The 18,940-nt window shown below is 47.7% G+C and overlaps 1 protein-coding gene across 5 annotated transcripts in view; it reads left to right on the plus strand.

Moving 5' to 3' along the window:
* LOC138569309 (acyl-coenzyme A synthetase ACSM3, mitochondrial-like) overlaps positions 1–18,940 on the plus strand; it is a 770,966-nt gene that overhangs the window by 595,901 nt on the left and 156,125 nt on the right. For all 5 annotated transcript variants that reach the window (XM_069647172.1, XM_069647174.1, XM_069647173.1 and 2 more), the window contains one exon: positions 164–244. In XM_069647172.1, coding sequence (XP_069503273.1) covers positions 164–244 — 81 coding nt within the window. The remainder of the gene's footprint in view (positions 1–163; positions 245–18,940) is intronic.

Consider the following 18,940-nt stretch of genomic DNA (forward strand, 5'->3'; position numbering starts at 1 on the left):
TATTGGCAGTGGTAAGGATAGCATAATGATTTACAGCAAATAGAATCCATTTATTTTTTAAATGACCATTTTTGACTATTTCATGATGCATGGCTCACCTTTAGGTTTTATTTCAGCAGTGGTAAAAATCGAACCGATTTGATGTTATCTGTTTTTAATACAGGTCCTTATTTGTGGGACATTCAAAGGAATGAAAATGAAGCCAGGCTCTATGGGGAAGCCTTCTCCTGCTTATGATGTACAGGTATGAGTCCAAGCTTCTACTTGTAATGCCGGATATATTTCTGTACAAATATAAACATGTACTGAACTCAGTTCGGAGTGCGCCACACACTGTTGAGGTCTCTTGCCAATGTTTGAGTTCAGGAAAAGAAAAAAAATGCATTAAAAAAGACAGGGTTCAAACTCTTGATTGTCCTATCAAAAGATAGGAAGTTCTGAAGGGTAACAACTTAATTATTGGGCTAATCACATGTAAAACGCATAGCAAAGTAGTGCTGTCAGGTATTTGGGAAATGTATCCAGCTAACGAATATGTCCAGCACAGGACGCTACATGCCCCCCCGATCCTCCATTCTTATGGAGAAATATAGCAAAGTTGAAAGATTCCCTCTGAAGGGGATGCATGTTCTAGTTGAGTGTTGCATAGTAACAGCTTAGTGAGAATCTGAAATACCCTGTACGATAACTCCAATTACTTATATTTTGTTTTTTAAATAACCATTTGGAGTCCCTATTGTAATATCACAGTCATTCCTTCAATGTATGACAAACAACGAGCCATCATGTCTTTAAAAAAGAAAATCACCATATTGCTTCTTCATGTGAACTTATATTTAGGGATTATCACACCTTTTTAAACGGATATCTCAATCTCTTAATAAATTGAAATGGACCCTATGCCACTCTGTCTTTAAACCCCCCTAAAGGCAGAGCTTTAAATCCCTGTTTCCAGATCATATTCTCAGGTGCATATACCAGCCTAGCTCTATGGGCCTGGTAGATAACCACTGGAGAAGATTGAGAGATACTCATGAGCATTTTAGAATTGTACCTGATGCTCCCTTTACCCATTGATTTTCACCTTGGTGATGGAGCCGCTATCTAGAAAAATCAGTTCAAGCCCCAATATACTGGGAATCAAAACTGAAATCACTGTCCACCAAACTGCCCTCTATGTGGGCGATGTTCTACTAACAATATGTTACACTGCCCAACCCAACCCGAGGTCCTAAAGAACTTGAATCCTTCCAGCCCACTTCTGGATTCCAAATGAATTTGATTTAATCCATGGGATTGAATGTTTCTGAATCCCAGGCCAACATGGTCCTACTGGAAAAGAACTTCATGTTCAAATGGGCTAGGGAAAAATTTGACTATTTGGGTGTAACAATTAGCCCTTTTATGAGGTACTTTACCGAGCTAACATTCCCCCACTTCTTATTGGTCTAAAGGAAGATCTTGTACAATAGTCCAATCAGAAGATATTGTGGTTTGGCCGCATTGGATCCTTAAAAATGAATCTGGTCCCTCATTTGCTACACGTGATCTATGCTCTACCAATTAAAATCCAGGTCCAACCAATGCAGGAACTCCTCACCAAATGCTAAAATGTACTTTGCAGTGCCATAAACTGAGCGTAGGTATGCCATTTTGCTCATGGATTCCTTCATCAGCAGCCTGAGCTTCCCAGATCCACTCAGATACATAACTGTAGCACATTTATTACATGTAAACGTGGGGCAATCCCAGCACCCCATCTCGAAAAACAGAACAAACCATCATGGAATTACACCTGCAAGACCTCCCCGATATTAGTAAAGCTTTGAGAAATACCCAGGGAGCGCTTCTACCTTCCAACTCCCAGATCTCTGTTCTATTGGGATAAAACCATCAAATTATGAGGGGTGCAGGGTTGTCTTGGTCCACATTCCCCCATCGTAAACAATCCGGGGTACTCACCTGGAATGAAAAAACCCATTTAACAAATGTGACTGAATTTCGAGACTCTGTTGCAAAAGATCAAGCTGGATATTGAGAGATGGACACTCCTTAAACTCTCCTTATGGGCAAAAGTCAACACTGTATAAATGAATATTAAGCAAAATATTCAAATAACCCCACCTGATCAATGTGCTTGAGCTATTAAATGATTTCTAGCTGTGTCGCATGGGACTTAAACGTGGTATAGAGAGCTTCCCTAGCATTCCATGTAAATTCAATCAATCAAATATATATTTGAGTCTCTAATGCGCCACTTTACTAATATCATGATTGTGATTCAATTCCCAAGTGGAATAATGCATGTAATCAAATATCCAGAATTCAATCAATAATTAAACCAAATTTATTGTGAAATCAAGGTAAGCTTCATGATCCGTGAATCCAAGTAAACTAAAGTAGCCGACACGGGTTTCGAAAATTGATTCTCTTCCTCATGGCTCTTAATTTCATCAAAATAAAATGTTTCATAAACAATCATAACATGACTCATAACATAAGTACTATTATGAGATGTTAATATTGTGATCAATTTATCCACAATTATTTTAGATTGGCATCAGCCAATCATGTCCTGGGGAATGCTAGGTATCGCTATCAATGCACGTTCCTCATATCAAAAGCTGCTTATTCGAACTGGATAGGATGGTTCACTGCACTTGTGCAAATGTTGGACCCTTGGCATAAATAAATATGTGGAACTCGATCCTTGCAATTTCAGTGTTTGCCCGTAATACTGTGATGATGGTCTTGTATCCAAAGCATGAATTCGGATAATGAGGTGTTTAACCTCTTTCCGTGTCGCTAGTGGTGAAGTCTCTGCTTGCCTGCCTGATAACATTGAGCCGGTAAAGGGACTGTCTGGGTGCTCTCTGTCCTGCCATTGGACAGAGATGGCTGTTGGGATAAAGCCATCAAATTATGAGGGGTGTAGGGTGGTCTTGGTTCACATACCCCCACCGTAAACAATCCGGGGTACTCACCTGGAATCAAAAAGACCCATTTAACAAATGCAACTTAATTTCGAGACTCTGTTGCAAAAGATCAAGCTGAATATTGAGAGATGGACACTCCTAAAACTCTCCTTACAGGGAAAAGTCAACACCGTCTAAATGAATTTGGCACCATGGGTAAACTATGTTCTTTTCGTGCTCCCTCTCCCACCACCCATAGGTCTCCTCAACTAAATTGATCTTATATTATAAACATATCTATGGAATGGTAAACCGCTGAAGCTGGTACTTTTGAAGCAACAGCCAACTCATTTATGGGAAATGAACATCCCCAACTTCTGATGATCCCCAAGTTTTCCTTGAACTAGCCCAACATTTACCAAGTTTCAATAGGAAGTCCTTTATTGTTGGTGGTGATTTCAACACAATCTGGACACATTGCATAATATATCTGGTTCCCAAGGAAGTAATCAGAGGACTATGGGCAGACATTTGTTAGAGGCCATGCTCACAGAATTTAATTTGGTGGATATTTGGAGGCTGCAACATCTGACAGAGAGAGAGACTATAGCTTTCACTCAATGAGTCATGATGTCTATTCTCGATTAGACTACTTGCTGACATTGTGGTATGTAACCTCAAACTGCTACAACTCACAAATAGGCATAATAGAAATACCAGACAATGCGCCGGTGTCTGTAGATCATTCATTGACACATACCCAAACTAAATCCTTTCAATGGAGCATGAATACGTCTATTCTGCAGAATGAGGCACATAAAGAGGAGATTGTTAAAGAAATTGACAACTTATTCAAATGGAACCAAATAGAGGATATGCCCAAGTCAACTGTATGGAAAACTCTGAAATGCTGTATGGGAGGTATTTTAATGATGACAATGTCTGGTGCTATAGGAGGATGAAAGAATCAGAAATCTATGCATTGATTAAAGCGGCTAAACAGATTGAAAACCTTTATGCAGCAACTAAAGATCCATCTCTCCAAACGGTGCATTGGAATAAAAGGTATGAGCTGAACAAACTCATTACAGACTAAGTTGAGTATGCCATGTTCAGGACCTGTGGGAACTATTTTAAACAAGGTGAGATAGGTGACTGTCTTCTTGCATATAGGCTCGGAGTTATGGAAACTGAAAGGAAAATTGCAATGATCAGGAATGACAGGGATGTCCTTGATGTGTTCTCAGATGACATTAATAACGAATTCAGGAAATGTTATGAGAGGCTATACTGCTCGGACACTAAGTGTGAGATTCTGGATATAGAAGACCTACTGTCTCAGATTCATACACCACGACTAATGGAGATGTATGCAACTGCCTTAGAACATATGGTTTCTGGCGAGGAAATTTGCTCTGCCATTCTCAACTTAAACACGAATAAGATGCCTGGTGCCGACCGCTTGCCAACAGAATTCTACTATCTATTACCAGATTCTTCAGTTAATCTATTGCATGATACATTTGCAGAATCCTTCCATTCCGGAAATTTGCCAAATTCTTTGAGACATGCTTTAATTAATGTCCTGTAGGAACACAAATCACCAACACGCTGCCCTAGTTATAGATCAATAAATCTGATCAACACTGGCTCAAAAATTCTAGCGAAAGTCTTGGCACAGCGTATAGGTCATGTGATACCTCTGCTTATAGATGATAATCAAGTGGGCTTTATCCAGGGGAGACCTAGTGAAGACAACATGCAAAGATGATTGAATTTGGAACATAACCGTCTTATGGCTAACCCTGTATTTGTGGTGTCTCTTGACGCTGAAAAAGCATTTGATTGAATTGAATGGAATTTCTATTTGTGACCATGAGAAGGATGGGTTTTGGACCAATGTTCTTAAAATGGGTGAGCCTCCGCTATACAGATCCTTCAGCCATCGTTAAAACTAATGACCTCATCTCACAGAGGTTCGACTTCCATAGGCGCACCAGGGAAGGGTGTCCTCTATCACCCTTATTATTTGTTATTGTAATGGAACCCTTGGCTAGAATGATGATAATTCAAGGTACTGGATGTGGAGGTGAAGCCGGTAAAATGTGGCTCTATGCAGATGATCTTTTGGGAGTGCTGTAAAACCCTGAAGTTTTCATTTTGTCTCTAATGAGTGCAATTGAAACCTTCTCAGGAATTTGGGATATTAAATCAATTGGACCAAATCAGAGATGTTACTGGTCTCGCCATCCTGTATGAGGCATCTTTTTAATGACTGGGAATTTTCCTGGTTTCCATTAAAGATGAAGTATTTAGGAATTGTGACGAATCCTCGGATTTCATCCCTTCTCCCCTAGAGGGAGCCCTTTCTCATGAGGCCAGGGAGGTGAGGCCGCTACCCAGTACTCCCCCTTGGGGTGGTACTCAGCAGGAGGATCTCATGGGGAGGGATCCCCTTCTATGGGACTAGGGACGACTATCGGAGGAGAACACACTATAACAACTGGTTCCCTTCACTTAACCCTCCTTTACCCTATCTCCCCATGTACATGTCTCACAACCATAGTATTAACAGTACTGGAACTATGAAGAGTACAACCGACCAAGGTAGATCAAGGGTAGAAGTACTGAGACGAAGAAGAACTCTGTTGACTCTCATAACAAGCAGATTAAAAGTATTGGCATGAGAAGTTGCATAGCCATGAAGAGTACTCCTAGGAACCATAATGAGCAGTCTAGTTGTTGCCAGCTGGCCATTGGTCAATGTATAGTAGAAAAGGATGAGAGACTCAGGAAGCAGTTGTCTTGTTCTCCCTGGAGGAGCTGCAGGAGCCAGCACGGTGCAGGAAGGTGGAAGGAGGCAGAGCAGGATGCCAAAAGGGGAGCTGAAAGGACATTGCCCAGTCCAGAGTGGAAGTAACAGAAGGTGAGCTGGCAGAGTGAAGCTCCCGGTGTTCCTGAAGCCTGGGAAGCACAAGAAGGGAAGACCGTGCTGCCCAGATGAAGATTGAGACTGCAGTGCTCCTGGGTGGACCAGAGCCCACTGCAAGGCTCCCTAGAGGTAGGGGGAGCACTCGGGCTGGCTGGTGGGAAACTAAGAAGGTCCAGTTAGCATCTTCATAGTCATAGTACCTGACTGGCAAGTGAACCAGGTCTGTCCCGCAACAAGAGTTGCTTAAGGGTCTGGGACCCACCAAACGAAAGAAACATGAGTCATCTTCCTCGTGGCGGTACTTGGGAGGAAAGGGCCCCAAGTATCCAAAGGTAAAGAAGAGGGGTCTGGGACCCACTAATCGAGAACCACATCTTCTCCAGCATGGGGTCTGGCATGGATTCATATGCTCATGAATATTCCCTGTCGTCAGGCTGGGAATCCTTGGTAAAAGAAAAAAACAGTTTCAGTTTCGTTTCTGAACTGTCTTTCTCCTAATAACCAATCACTGGTCTCTGGGTCATACTGCCCCCAGCCAATGACTGCCTTCTACCTAAGCCCCTCCTTTGGCAGCCATATTCAGATTTTTACGGCACGTTCAAGTGTTGGGAGTCCTCGTGCTTAGCTCTCTAGCTTTTTCTGCATATTGCGTTTTTTCAAAGAGTTTATATTTTCGGTCAAATTGAGCCTCAAGCTCCACTGATTCATCTTCGATCAACAGGGACCCGTTTCGGAAATCTCTACGCCCCTCAAGGGCGAATTTTCATTGAATTTCACTTCTTGGAGGATTCCAGAAGATCTTGGAGGCCTACCCCTCGTGGTCATGGCCGAAGACAAAGGAGACTTGATGCCTCTGTTTAGGATCTGCCCAGGATGTGGACTACAGAACGTCTTCAAGGAGGATGGGCACTCACTGTGCCTCTACTGCCTGCACCACGCAGATAAATCGCACGTTGAGGAGACCTGTGCGTTCTGCAAGGACATGTCCTCCCGTACTATGAAGGACTGTCGCAAGCGACTCGCTGACCGGCTGGAGTCGAAGAGCCCGGCGGCAGGTGAGCCCCGAAGACGTACTTCTCTGAAGAGAAAATCCAAGCGGTCTTCTAAGACCTTTGAGGGTGCTCTGGTGACCGAAGATAAGGCAAAGCACCGCGAGTCCGCGGGCACTGGGAGCACCGTTGGTATGGGCTCCTCAGCTGCCAGGCCAGGTGCAGCATCAACAACGCCGTCAACCACGAGCCAACGCTACGGCTTGATGAAAAGGAAATCGGACAACCCAGGTAAGCTTTTGCAGATGGCCCAGTCGGTTCCTACGGAGAAGGCCAAGGGGGAGCAAGGTGGTGGCCCTCCCCCTACGGTGAAGGCCTCAGGCGAGCCTAAGGTCTCCAAGGCCCAGATTCACCAGGCTAAGGCTTCGATTGAAGGAGTGGTAGGGTCCGTGGCAAAGACCGCAGAGGCGGCCCCAGTGGAGACGACCCCAAGCCAAGAGTGTCCCTGCCCAGCTGGAGGGAATTGTCTTTCACGCCCATCGAGAAGATCCCTTTGAAACCCCTGGGCGAGAAGAAAGGGGGGGGCAAGATAGTCCTGCCAGACTCAGATATCTCCTCCGAGGATGAGCTTTCGGGCATCAAGTCAGTTCTTGACAAGAAGTTCGACGAGGTCAGATCCTACGTGAAGGATCCTGACGAGTTGGACATGGAGAGCGACGGAGGAGACGAGGAGGAATGGCAGATTGACTAGGAACCGGAGGACACTAGTCTGCTGCCGACGCTTCCGTCGCAACCGCTACCACCACCACCACCGACGGACAGGTCGGAGGACATCTTATTAGCCTTGCCCACACTGTGTACAGAGATAAGGACACAGATGCCTTTGACTCCAGCGGGGGATCCAGCAGCGCCTGGACCGTCGGGAAGCACTCCTTCCAAGCAGAGGCGGGTCCATCCCCTCACCCTTAAATCCTTCACCTCCATCCCCTCCATCGAGGGACGAGACGGAGACGGCGACGACGGGGACAGACTGTTATGTCTTGACTGTTGTGTAGAACGAGGATACCTCCGTCCACAAGTGCCGCACAGGGAGACTACAAATGGCACTCTCTGTGAAGCCCTTGAGGCCACAGGTGGGAGATGATCTTCCGGAGCCACGAACTTCTGGGAACCCCTGGGCCACTGCAAATAAACACCGGTTAAGTTACTAGCCACAACAATAATCACAAACCAAACAGCAAGAAAGGAACGGTCTTACCAATGGCTGATAGATGCGGTTCAGTTAAACCTAGTGAGGGATTCCGGGACCCACCAGTGTCTTGCCTTCGATGCAGGTTGTTCCTCCCAAAAAGGTAGGTGAAGTTCTTGAAGGCACCGGGCCCACATGTTGATGGAGTCCACCAAGAAGTCCAGAAAAAACTAAACCAAGACGAGTATCAGAATGGAAGACCAAAGGCAGTCTGTGATTCGTAACCAGAGTTCCAATATCCAAGACCCAGAACACAGGGCAATCCAAGAAACAGTCCGTGAAACAATCCAAAGGTCGAATTCCAAATAAGCCAAATACGAACGTAGCGCCAAACAGTAGTCACAAGAACAGCTGTGAAGCACTGAACACCCGTATCCGAGCGTTTAAATAGTGGCGCTACGTTTGTCTTCTGGTCATGTGGTCCGCACCCTCATCACGTGATTGTGTTGTTGTTACACGTGAGAGGGAGGTGTCGGCCACGTGACGTGGAGGCAGGAAACGGGGCCGATCCCACAACCGCCACGGAATACACCAATGGAGCGGGTGTCCGTGGTGGTGGGCTGGCCGTTGGCGCTGCCGCCCTGGAACACGAGAAGAAGGCAGCGGTGGGTCGTGGATCCAAGCCTGCGGATGGGGCATAGTGGAGGTATGGGGTCTGGGGCTTTGGGGGGTGACATCGGGAACAACGGGAACTCCTAGGGACGTGACACAGACGATGGCGGCGACAACGGAACTGATCTCCCGTTGCCCCCACCACAGGCTTCTCCTCCCAACGAAATTGGTTCCTTTCACGCCATGATTGCTAGGGCCTCAGAGCTTTTCAAGGTATGCCCCTAAGAGCAGAAGAAGGAGGGATTCCTTTAACAACGATGAGAGGCCAAGAGGAAGACCGTGCTCCCGGTCCCGCTGTTGGATGACATCTGGGACGAGGGGCTTGCCCTCCTGAAGAACCCATCCTCGGCCCCGGCGAAGAGGGTCCGGTACGAGAAGAAGTACCGGGTTTCAGACTCTGCACGATGTGCCTCAGAGCGCAGCCGTCCCCGGACTCTGTGGTCTCCACGACAGCCAAAAAGAAATTGGATGGGGCGACGGTATCGACTTCCACTTCCCTGCCGGACGGCGAGGGGAAGAAGATGGACACCATGGGACGTCGGGTCATCTGGTCGGCGGCGGCGACGATCATAAAGGGGTACAACGCTGTCGCTATCGTGGCTCACTACGATAGGGAGCTGTGGTTTAAAATCGCCCCCCTCCTGGACTTCCTCCCAGACGAGAAGAGGGCAGAAACCCTTGAAATATTGCAAGAAGGCGAGGTGGCTTTGGACCACTCCATCACAGTGGCAACAGACATCGTCGACACCGGCTTCCACCAGATGGGTAACAGTGTTTGCCTTTGTCAGCGGGGCTGTCTCACGGCCACCGACTTCCATCAGGACATTCAGACGAGGGTACTGGACATGCCCTTCGGCGGGAAAAACTTGTTCGGCAAGGCAGTAGACGAGTCACTGCAGGCCATCAAGGCAGACACCGAGACGTCCTGAGCCCTGGGCACGCTCCATCAACTGCAGCCATCCTTTCGGCCCTCCGGAGGCAAGTCACAAGGTGCCTCCAAAGGATTTGGCGGCAGCTCTTCTTTATACCATCAGGCGTCCCGTTCTTCGTTGCAGGAAGCCAACCGAGGCAGCAACAAGGCCGGCGGACATCGTCGTTGTCGCCAAGGGGCCCAAGGTGGTAAGGCCTCAATGAAGCAGGACTGAAGCGGCCGTGATGTCGGGCCCCCAACCATGCGCCCCGGTGGGAGGTCGGCTGATGAACTTCGTTTGCGCGTGGCAATCCATCTCCACTGACAATTGGGTGCTGGATGCCCTAGCCCACGGGCACACTCTGGAGTTCCAAAGGAAGTGTCCCCGTTTTCCAGCTGTGGCCAGGAAAGAAAACCACATTCCTCAACTACTTCTGGAGGTACGAGCAATGCTAAAAAAGGGCGCGATAGAGCTCGTCCCGAAGAGGCTCCGGGGCTCAGTATACTCACAGTACTTCCTCATTCGAAAGAAGAACGGCGGCTGGCGACCCATCCTAGATCTCTGCCGCCTCAACAAATGCATAAAATCTCAGAAATTCTGGATGGTTGCCCTTCAGCACGTGCTGGGATCGCTGGAAGAAGGGGACTTCCTGTCGTCACTGGACCTGGAGGATGCCTACTTCCACAAGGGGCATCGAAAGTTTTCTGCGCTTCATGGTTCAAGGACGGCACTACCAGTACAAGGCCCTCCCCTTCGGTCTGAAGTCGGCCCCAAGGGTTTTTACCTAGTGCCTGGCACCAGTGGCGGCGCGGCTGCGCCTGCAGGGGGTCCACTTCTACCCCTACCTGGACGATTGGCTCATCCGAGCGAAGTCAAAGGGGAACTTGCCGTCAGACACACAGCGAGGACCGTCCGCCTACTCGCGGAACTGGGGTTCTCGATAAACTATGCAAAGTCCTGCTTGGAGCCATCTCAGGACGCCCAGTTCCTGGGAGCCAGACTCAACGCGGTGGCACGCCTAGCCGCACCGTCGGAGGACAGGATAAAGGCCATCCTGGGCAAGGTACAATGGCTGTTGACCATGAGAGTTGCCAGGGTGAGGACCATCAAGTCCCTGCTCGGCATGATGTTGTCATGCATCTACCTCGTTCGGCTGTGCAGACTGCAGATGCGGCCCCTGCTGGAGTTCCTGAACGCCCGTTGGATGCAGGCGACGGGAAGCTTCAAGGACAAGATCGCCCTCAATGAGACCTTCCGTCGGGTGATTCTATGGTGGGGGGTCCGCGCACATCTAGCGGCGGGCACGGACTTCCAGACCCTGGCGCATCAGGAGACAGTGACAACGGACGGAGGGATGGGGCACACACACCGGAAAAATCCACACAAGAGGCCTTTGGCTCCCGGAGGAGAAGTCGTTGCACATCAACGTCCTGGAGCTCCGGCATGTGTTTTGGGCCCTCAAGTCATTCCTTCCATCTCTCAGGGGCAAGCTGGTGTGGGTCTTCACCGACAACACCACGACAATGTTCTACATTTGGAAGCAGGAGGGCACTAGATCCCCTGCTCTCGCCACAGAAGCGCAGGACCTATGGCACTGGGCCGTTGCCCAAAGGATGTTCCTGGTACCCTTTCATCTGGCAGGAGCGAAGAACCCTGTCGCCGACTCACTTAGCAGGGAGCTGCGCTCTTACCACGAGTGGTAATTTCAGAAGGATCAGGTGGATCTACTGTTTCGACGATGGGGCAATCCCCAGATCGATCTATTTGCGACAGTGACGAACACCAAGTGCCGGAGGTTCACCAGCAGGTTTCCCCAGCCAGGGAGCATGGGGATGCATTCTCATTCCCCTGGGACAGCCTGTTTCTCTATGCGTTCCCACCTTTCCCGTTGCTCCTACGACTCATCATTCAACCCAGACGGTCCCGGTGCAGGATGATCCTCCTCGCACCGGCGTGGCGGAGGCTGATATGGTACCCGGACCTTCTGGACATGTCAGCGTCCCCTCCAGTCAAGCTTCCTGCGGATGCAGATCTTCTCGCCAGGGAAGGAGGCGCGATCCTGCACCACAACCCCTCGTCGCTGAACCTGCAGGCCTGGCTCCTGCAGTGCTAGAGTTTGGAGGATATGAGATCCCAGCGGAATGCAAGGAGGTGCTTGCCAAGGCCAGGGCTTCTTCGACTCTTAAGTGCTACGGACATAAATGGAAGAGGTTCAGCGTCTGGTGCCGTGCACAGAAGATAAACCCTCTACTGATCACGGCCCCTCAAGTGCTGCCGTACTTGCTGTCTCTGGCCAAGGCGGGGCTGGCACACGCCTCTATCAAGATCCATCTGGCGGCTATCTCCCGCTACACCAGAACTTCGGGACGATTGTCGCTGTGGTCGCATCGCCTGGTTAAGCAGTTCATGAAAGGACTTTTCTGCTCGTTCCCGCCAGTGAAGGCTCCGGCCCCGGCGTGGGAGCTCAATGTGGTGCTGACTAGGCTCATGGGTCCCCCGTTCCACCCTCTGCATTCGGCACCTCTGAAATTTCTGTCGTGGAAGACTGCGTTCCTGGTGGCATCACCTCCGCACGACGAGTGGAAGAGAGTCAGGTCCTCTCCTGTAAGCCTCCGCACTTGACTTTCCATGCATCGAGGGTCGTGCTGAGGACGCCCCCCCTCTTTCATGCCCGAGGTGCCATCAGACTTCCATCTCAACGAGCCCTTGGTGTTACCTGTTTTCTTCCCGTCACCTTCGTCGCCGGCTGAGAGGACTTTGCACTCGCTGGATGTGGCTACAGCACTGAAGTTCTACGTGGACCGCACAAAGAGTTTTTCGGAAGACGTCACAGCTGTTTGTGAACCAGGGGAAGGCCCTCTCCAAGTCCTCCATTTCCAGGTGGCTCTCCGGCTGCATCACACACTTTCACCGGTTGGCAAACCGACCGTTGCTTGGCCGTCCGAGAGCCCATTTGACCAGAAGGATCTCTGCAACTACGGCGTTCCTGTCTGGTGTGCCCGTGCTGGACATCTGCAGGGCTGCTACGTGGAGGTCGATGCACACCTTCATGAGATTCTATTGCGTCGACCAGGATTCCAGGGAGGAGTCCAGAGTCGGCCAAGCAGTGCTGCGCAACCTGTTCGCTTGAAGGTGAGCCTGGTGAGGAAGTAAGAGATGCTTAATGTTGAGTTGTTGTATTGCTTAATGTTGAGCCTTGCCACCTCCCATGGTTGTGCATGTGTGTACTGCTATGTATTATTTTATTCATGAGCATATGAATCCATGCCAGACCCCATGCTGGAGAAGGAACAAGTTACTTACCTGTAATTGTTGTTCTCCAGCATGGGTCTGGCATGGATTCACATGCGAACCCTCCCGCCTACCCCTCTGTGGCTCTTCTCTTGGTCCTACTGCCACTTTACGTGCTACAAAATCTGAAGATGGCTGCCAAAGAAGGGGCTTAGGTAGAGGGCAGTCAATGGCTGGGGGCAGTATGACCCAGAGACCAGTGATGGTTATAAGGAGAAAGACAGTTCAGAAACTAAACTGAAACTGATTTTTTCTTTTACCGAGGATTCCCAGCCTGATGACAGGGAATACTCATGAGCATGTGAATCCATGCCAGACCCATGCTGGAGAACAACAGTTACAGGTAAGTAACTTGTTCCTTCCTCGTGGTGGTACTTGGTGGAAGAGGGTGCTAAGTACACAAACAAAAAGAGGGGTCTGGGACCCACTCCCATGAGAAGAAGCAAAACCACAGAGCAATTTACTAAGGACCATACTTGCCAAGGAATTGAACCAAGTTGGCCCAAACAGAAAGATAGGGAAGTAGAGGTCTGGGACCTATGAGAGATTTTACAACTGACAAAGAAAGCCCAAAGGAAGATAATCATTCCAGAGGGCATTGTGAACTGTGTTGAGTCATAAAAGCCCTGAGAAAGGCCAGAGGAAGGGAGCCATTCCCCTTGGTGAAGGGAACATTTGTGTTTTGTTTTGGGAGAACCACAGAAAAGGTTGGGGGGAGGGAGTCATCCCCCTAATGCAGTGGAACCTTATATAGTCAACTTGCTTTTCCTTGAGTGGAACTTTTCTTTGTTGACCTCTTGAGGAAAAGGATTGTTGTCTGGGAAAAGGGAGTCATTCTCTCAGGCAGAACTACCCAGAGACAATCAGGGTGTGAACCTGCTGTCCAGAAGAAGGGAGTCATTCAGACCATCAACCTTTTTGTGTTTGTTAGAGTCAGATTAGAGTGTAAGGGAAAGAGTAAGGTGTTTGAACACAGGACATTGGACCTTATTGGTTTTGGACATTCTGACAGGGCCTTTAGTTTTTACATTGAGGCAGGGAAACCCCTCTAAGAGTTAGCGATAGGTAGGGTTTTCTTTTCTTTTGAAACCAAAAATAAACCCTGATTTGTGAATCATGCCACCTGTGTGTCAGACTACTCACTCTGCACCCTACAGAATTTGGATATGCCCTGTGGTTAACGATATTATGCGACTGAATTTTGAGACTCTGTTGCCAAAGATCAAGTTGGATATTGTGAGATGAAAACTCCTAAACCTCTCCTTATGGGGAAAAGTCAACAATGTCAAAATGAATTTGGCTCCACGAGTCAACTATGTTCTTTCCATGCTCCCTCTCCTACCACCCAAAGGTCTCTTCAAGAAAATCGATGCTATATTACAAACATTTCTATGGGATGGTAAACCGCTGAGCATGACACTTTCGAAGCTTCAACAGCAAACTCATTTTGGCGGATTGAACGTCGACAACTTCTCGAACTACCACTTGCCATTTGCAGCGCGACACATATATAAATTGAAAGGCCAGGTTTTCACACATGGACACAGATCGAGTTGAATCAATTGTCGCATTTGTAACCAATTGCTCTGTTAACCTCTGAATACACTTGGGAAGAACCCCATTACTGAGTTTCTGAAAAGTTGCTGGAAGTTCATATGCCAGGCATTCGATACAGACCCATATGTCTTGTCCCAGAAATCGATATAGCTGAACCCAAAGTTCAAAAACCATGGAAAGAGATTATTTTGGCCCAACTGGTATCTGGGTGGGAGCTGTTATATTAACGACTTGCTTGAAGATGGAAACTGGATGTCTTATGAGCAGCTATGCCAACGTCATGACCTACGAGACTGCACATATGCTGAATATCGATAACTGAGATGGATTTTGTTTGAAAGCATAGGGGATATGTCTTGTCCGCCAACTGAAGACAAAGTCTGGCTACATATGGAAACATGTATGGCTAGCGGACACCCAGCGGCTGCACTATATAGACTTCTGGCAACAACACATATAAAGAATGTGGGAATGATAACATTGTGGGTCCAGGTAGTTGATAAAAACTTGAATCCCGAAAGCTGAGGGAGGTGCTGTTGCAATGTATGACTAGCCTCACTGGACTGGAATCTCTGAGCTTTTCAAATCAACCTTCTGTATAGGACATATTGGATACCAGACCGGATGTATAAAAGGGACCGGAGAGAAGATTATATCAGCTGGAAATGCAAAAGAACTCAGGGAATGCTGAGCCACTTAATTTGGTCCTGTCCAAAAACCAGTGGTTTCTGGAAAAAAACATCTGAAAGGATAAACCTCATCCTTGAAACTGACATACCTATCAAGGCTTCATTGTTCCTCCTAGGCGATGACAGAAGCATACAAGACTTGTCCAAAACAAACAAAGCATGGCTATTCAGGGTGTACATGCAAGTAAAGATGTTTCTGTGTGCCTGGAAATCGACCACAAGTCTGAATATAGAGCACTAGATTCAGGAATGACTGACTTTGTCAACATTTGAGGGAATTATCTATGATTCAGACATCTTTCAAGAAAATTGGGGTTCATACTTGGATATGTATGGATGAGCGAATATAATATGCTCCTCCCTTGATGTATACTCATATTATAGTCTCTACATGTTCCGTCCATGCTTAAACTCTATTCTCAACCATTTTAGAACTCTCATTAGGTTACCCATTTTGAAACTAACGTTTTTATCTGCCTTTTAGTCTCCAATTCATATTGATGTTCTACTTATTTGTTGTGTTGTTTGTCATTGCCATTATTGCCATCTGTTCATTATCTGGATGTTCATTGTTCTGTTTGAGATGTGTAATAAAAAACCTTTTACTCCTGAAAAAGACCCATTTCAATGAATGGTCAAAACTGCGGTCTGTCGAGATTGTCACAACTCTACACTAATTGTCACAACTCTACACTTCAGGGCACCTTCTTACCGATGATGATTGTAAGCTTACATTTTCCCCTCATTGACAGAGAACGATTCCGTTATTCTCAAGTGAGGCACTAGATTTCACACTTAGCGGTACGAGTGCCTGGCACTCGTCCACCATCAGCCCGCGAAAGTAATGATTACAGATGTGGACCAGAACAGCAGGATCGTGAAATGATATAGATCATTGGACAGAGAGGACCCACCCTACGGACTCCATACATGCATGCATGGGAAAGAGAGCTGAATGTGGAGCTTGCTGAAGGCTTTGGGGACATATGTAAAATAAGCACATTTCTTTTCACATTGCGTGGCTAATGAAGAATGTACATGTTAGATTCTATAGAGGTGGTATCTGTATCCAGCAAGCCTACATAAGTACAAAACTTCAATATCACCACTTTGCTGTAGGGGATGTGGGGGGCGAGGGTTCGTGATTCATATGTGGAGGTCTTGTCCGATGACTGCACTCTATTGAAAGGAGGTCCTCCCATATATTAAGGCCATCCTGGGATTACAGTTCCCCCTGCACCCTTGGCAGTGATCCCCGGCAATGTGGTTGAGGGCGTTACCCTTTGAGAGGCCCATACTCCTCCCTGATAACACACTTGCAAGAAGAACATTGGCTAAATATTGGAAACAAACGAGGGGCCGATTCTCAACCTCTGATGGTACAAGGTCTGGGAGATTGAGGCAGCAGAGAAAGTAACCACCATCAAGCAGGGCTGCCTACCACAATTCATCTAGGAATGGACCCCCTTCCACAAATATTGCATCAACTTTCCTCAACAGGTAGTTAACCCCTCACTGCTGAAATATTTCCATAAAATTTTGATAATAGAAGCAACTGTTTTGTCCCACCTAGATTTGTCCTACCACTGCTTCTGGAAGCTTTGGAAATGTCCCAGGAAAAGACACAGAGGCTATAAATATCAACTTGCACTGTTGTTCTAGATGTGCATGTGAGCTGTTTTTTTGAATTGATCACCTGATCCCATATATTGTTTTCATCTTGAACTTGCCCTGCTTTAACATCTGTTTTGGTGTGCCATAAAAGACCAATGCATACAATTTTGAAAAAAAAGATTTGTACCTGAAAAGAAAGTATATTAACACTCAGGGCGGGTGACTCAGCCAATTAAGTTGCTCATAATATGGGCTGAGTCCTCGTTTCAAGCAAGCTCACTGCTGCTAGCAATCTGCGACATCCACCCCCTTCTTCTCGTTGCTTCCCCCATCTCCTCACTGCTTCCCCCCACTTACTTGTCGGTTGTGGCACATAAGCACCACTGTCGCTAGGCCCCCGGCCACTCCTTACTGAGCCCCACCTCTTATTTCCATGGCGGCCATTCTGTGGGAGTATTTGTTTGAATCAATGGGTCGCAGCAAGCATGCAACCCATTCGTTCAAACAAATAAATTGCCTACAGCAACCCAGTATGTTATCCCAGGCTGCTAATATCAATAATCACTTGCCCCGTGGGCTTCACCGGCCGCCATTGGTGCCAGCGTTAAGGACCTTGCTTCACTCAAGCCTATAGCTTGGGCCCTAGGCCATTACTGGCCAAAAGCTCATGGCTTGGTGGTGATTATTGCCAAAGTGTGAACCTAACTGTGAAGAAACAGAGTACTTTAAAACAAGGGGGATGCCGCTACATGATAGACTGATATGGACACATATAGATGACAATTAGATGGATAGGTATATGGAGGGAGAAGATTCAGAGTGTTACAGTCATGTGGTACAGGTTAGGAAGGGGGAGGCTGAGCCAGTCATGATTAGTCTGTTGGTGTATCTGTAGCTGTGCTCCCATTGGAGCTGTATTCCTATGTTTCTATCAGGTTCTGCACAGGATTACTTACATGGGTAATTCCCCACCGCCCAACACTCCCACTAACCAGGCTATATGTATATCCTTGGCAGTGATGAAGGAGGGTGGAGGAGTAAAGTGAAGCCAATGTCGAGTGACCCCCCCCCCAGGCTAACAAGGGAGAAGGAGAAAGAATCGGTGCAGGAAATGCTACCACTCACACCACCAACACCCAATGTAAGGCACCTAACTAAAGAACAGGCGTTGGCACGCATTGAACCTAGACATCTTCCACAAACCCCTTCTTGACCTGAGTGCATAGAACGGAAGACCCGCCAAACGGCACGAGGCACGGCAAAATGAAAAAGCACATTGACCTGCACGCTGAAACACAGACGTAGCTATAGGAAGGGTGGGCAGAATACCAATGTACACATTTCGAAGGGGAAATCCAGCATGCAAAAACAACAAAACTCCTCAGGGTTGGTTGAACAATGTGAGTGTCCAAAATACCATCAGGAAATTAAGTAGTCCATGGAGTCCAAGAAGGGTCCACAGGATGTGCACACTATTGGCAAAGTCAACAGGCATGATGTAGAGGTTACAGGTAGGAGGGGAAAAGAAGGAAACAGGGTGACGTGCCTTAAAGAGAGACTGGGGGCTGAGAGAGGAATCCTAAATGAGTGCAATTAGGAATTAAAGACAGCAGATACCAAGCAACCGTGGGAAAGGAGACGAGGGGTGCGAATGGCAAGGTAGGAGTTAATTAAACAGAAAAGCAGAGAGCCTGGTACTACAGTTATCGCATCCAATACATGCCCACCAGCAGTACACAGGATCATTATGCAACACATTTTCATGATGCCTGTGCCCATGATAGATACGAGTATTACCACTTTAAGGACACACTCATGTTGGCTGGGCCCAATACGGCCAATACCGCCACTGCAAGAAGACAGTGGGCCTCATTACGAGTTTGGAGGTAGCCATGGTGGTATTAGCACCATGGCTGCCTCCAAACCGGGCTCCATTACCGGGTTCCTGCAATGGGGATTTTCCGGGTCATTCCGACATAGGAGGTCCCGGTAATTCCTCCTTGGAGAAACCATTCCCCTTTCCCATTTGAGACCTCATAGGGCTCAATGGGAATGGGGAGGGAGGTAATAAGGGGCGCATCACAAGTGGCCCGTTATTACCTCCCTCTTCCCATTGCGGGACCTGGAAAAGACGTCTGGTTTTACAGACGTCTGGTCCGGGTCCCGCAAAGGGAACCTTGT

Source organism: Ambystoma mexicanum, chromosome 2q, assembly GCF_040938575.1.
Source record: "Ambystoma mexicanum isolate Mex_15411 chromosome 2q, UKY_AmexF1_1, whole genome shotgun sequence".
Taxonomy (NCBI): Eukaryota; Metazoa; Chordata; class Amphibia; order Caudata; family Ambystomatidae; genus Ambystoma; species Ambystoma mexicanum.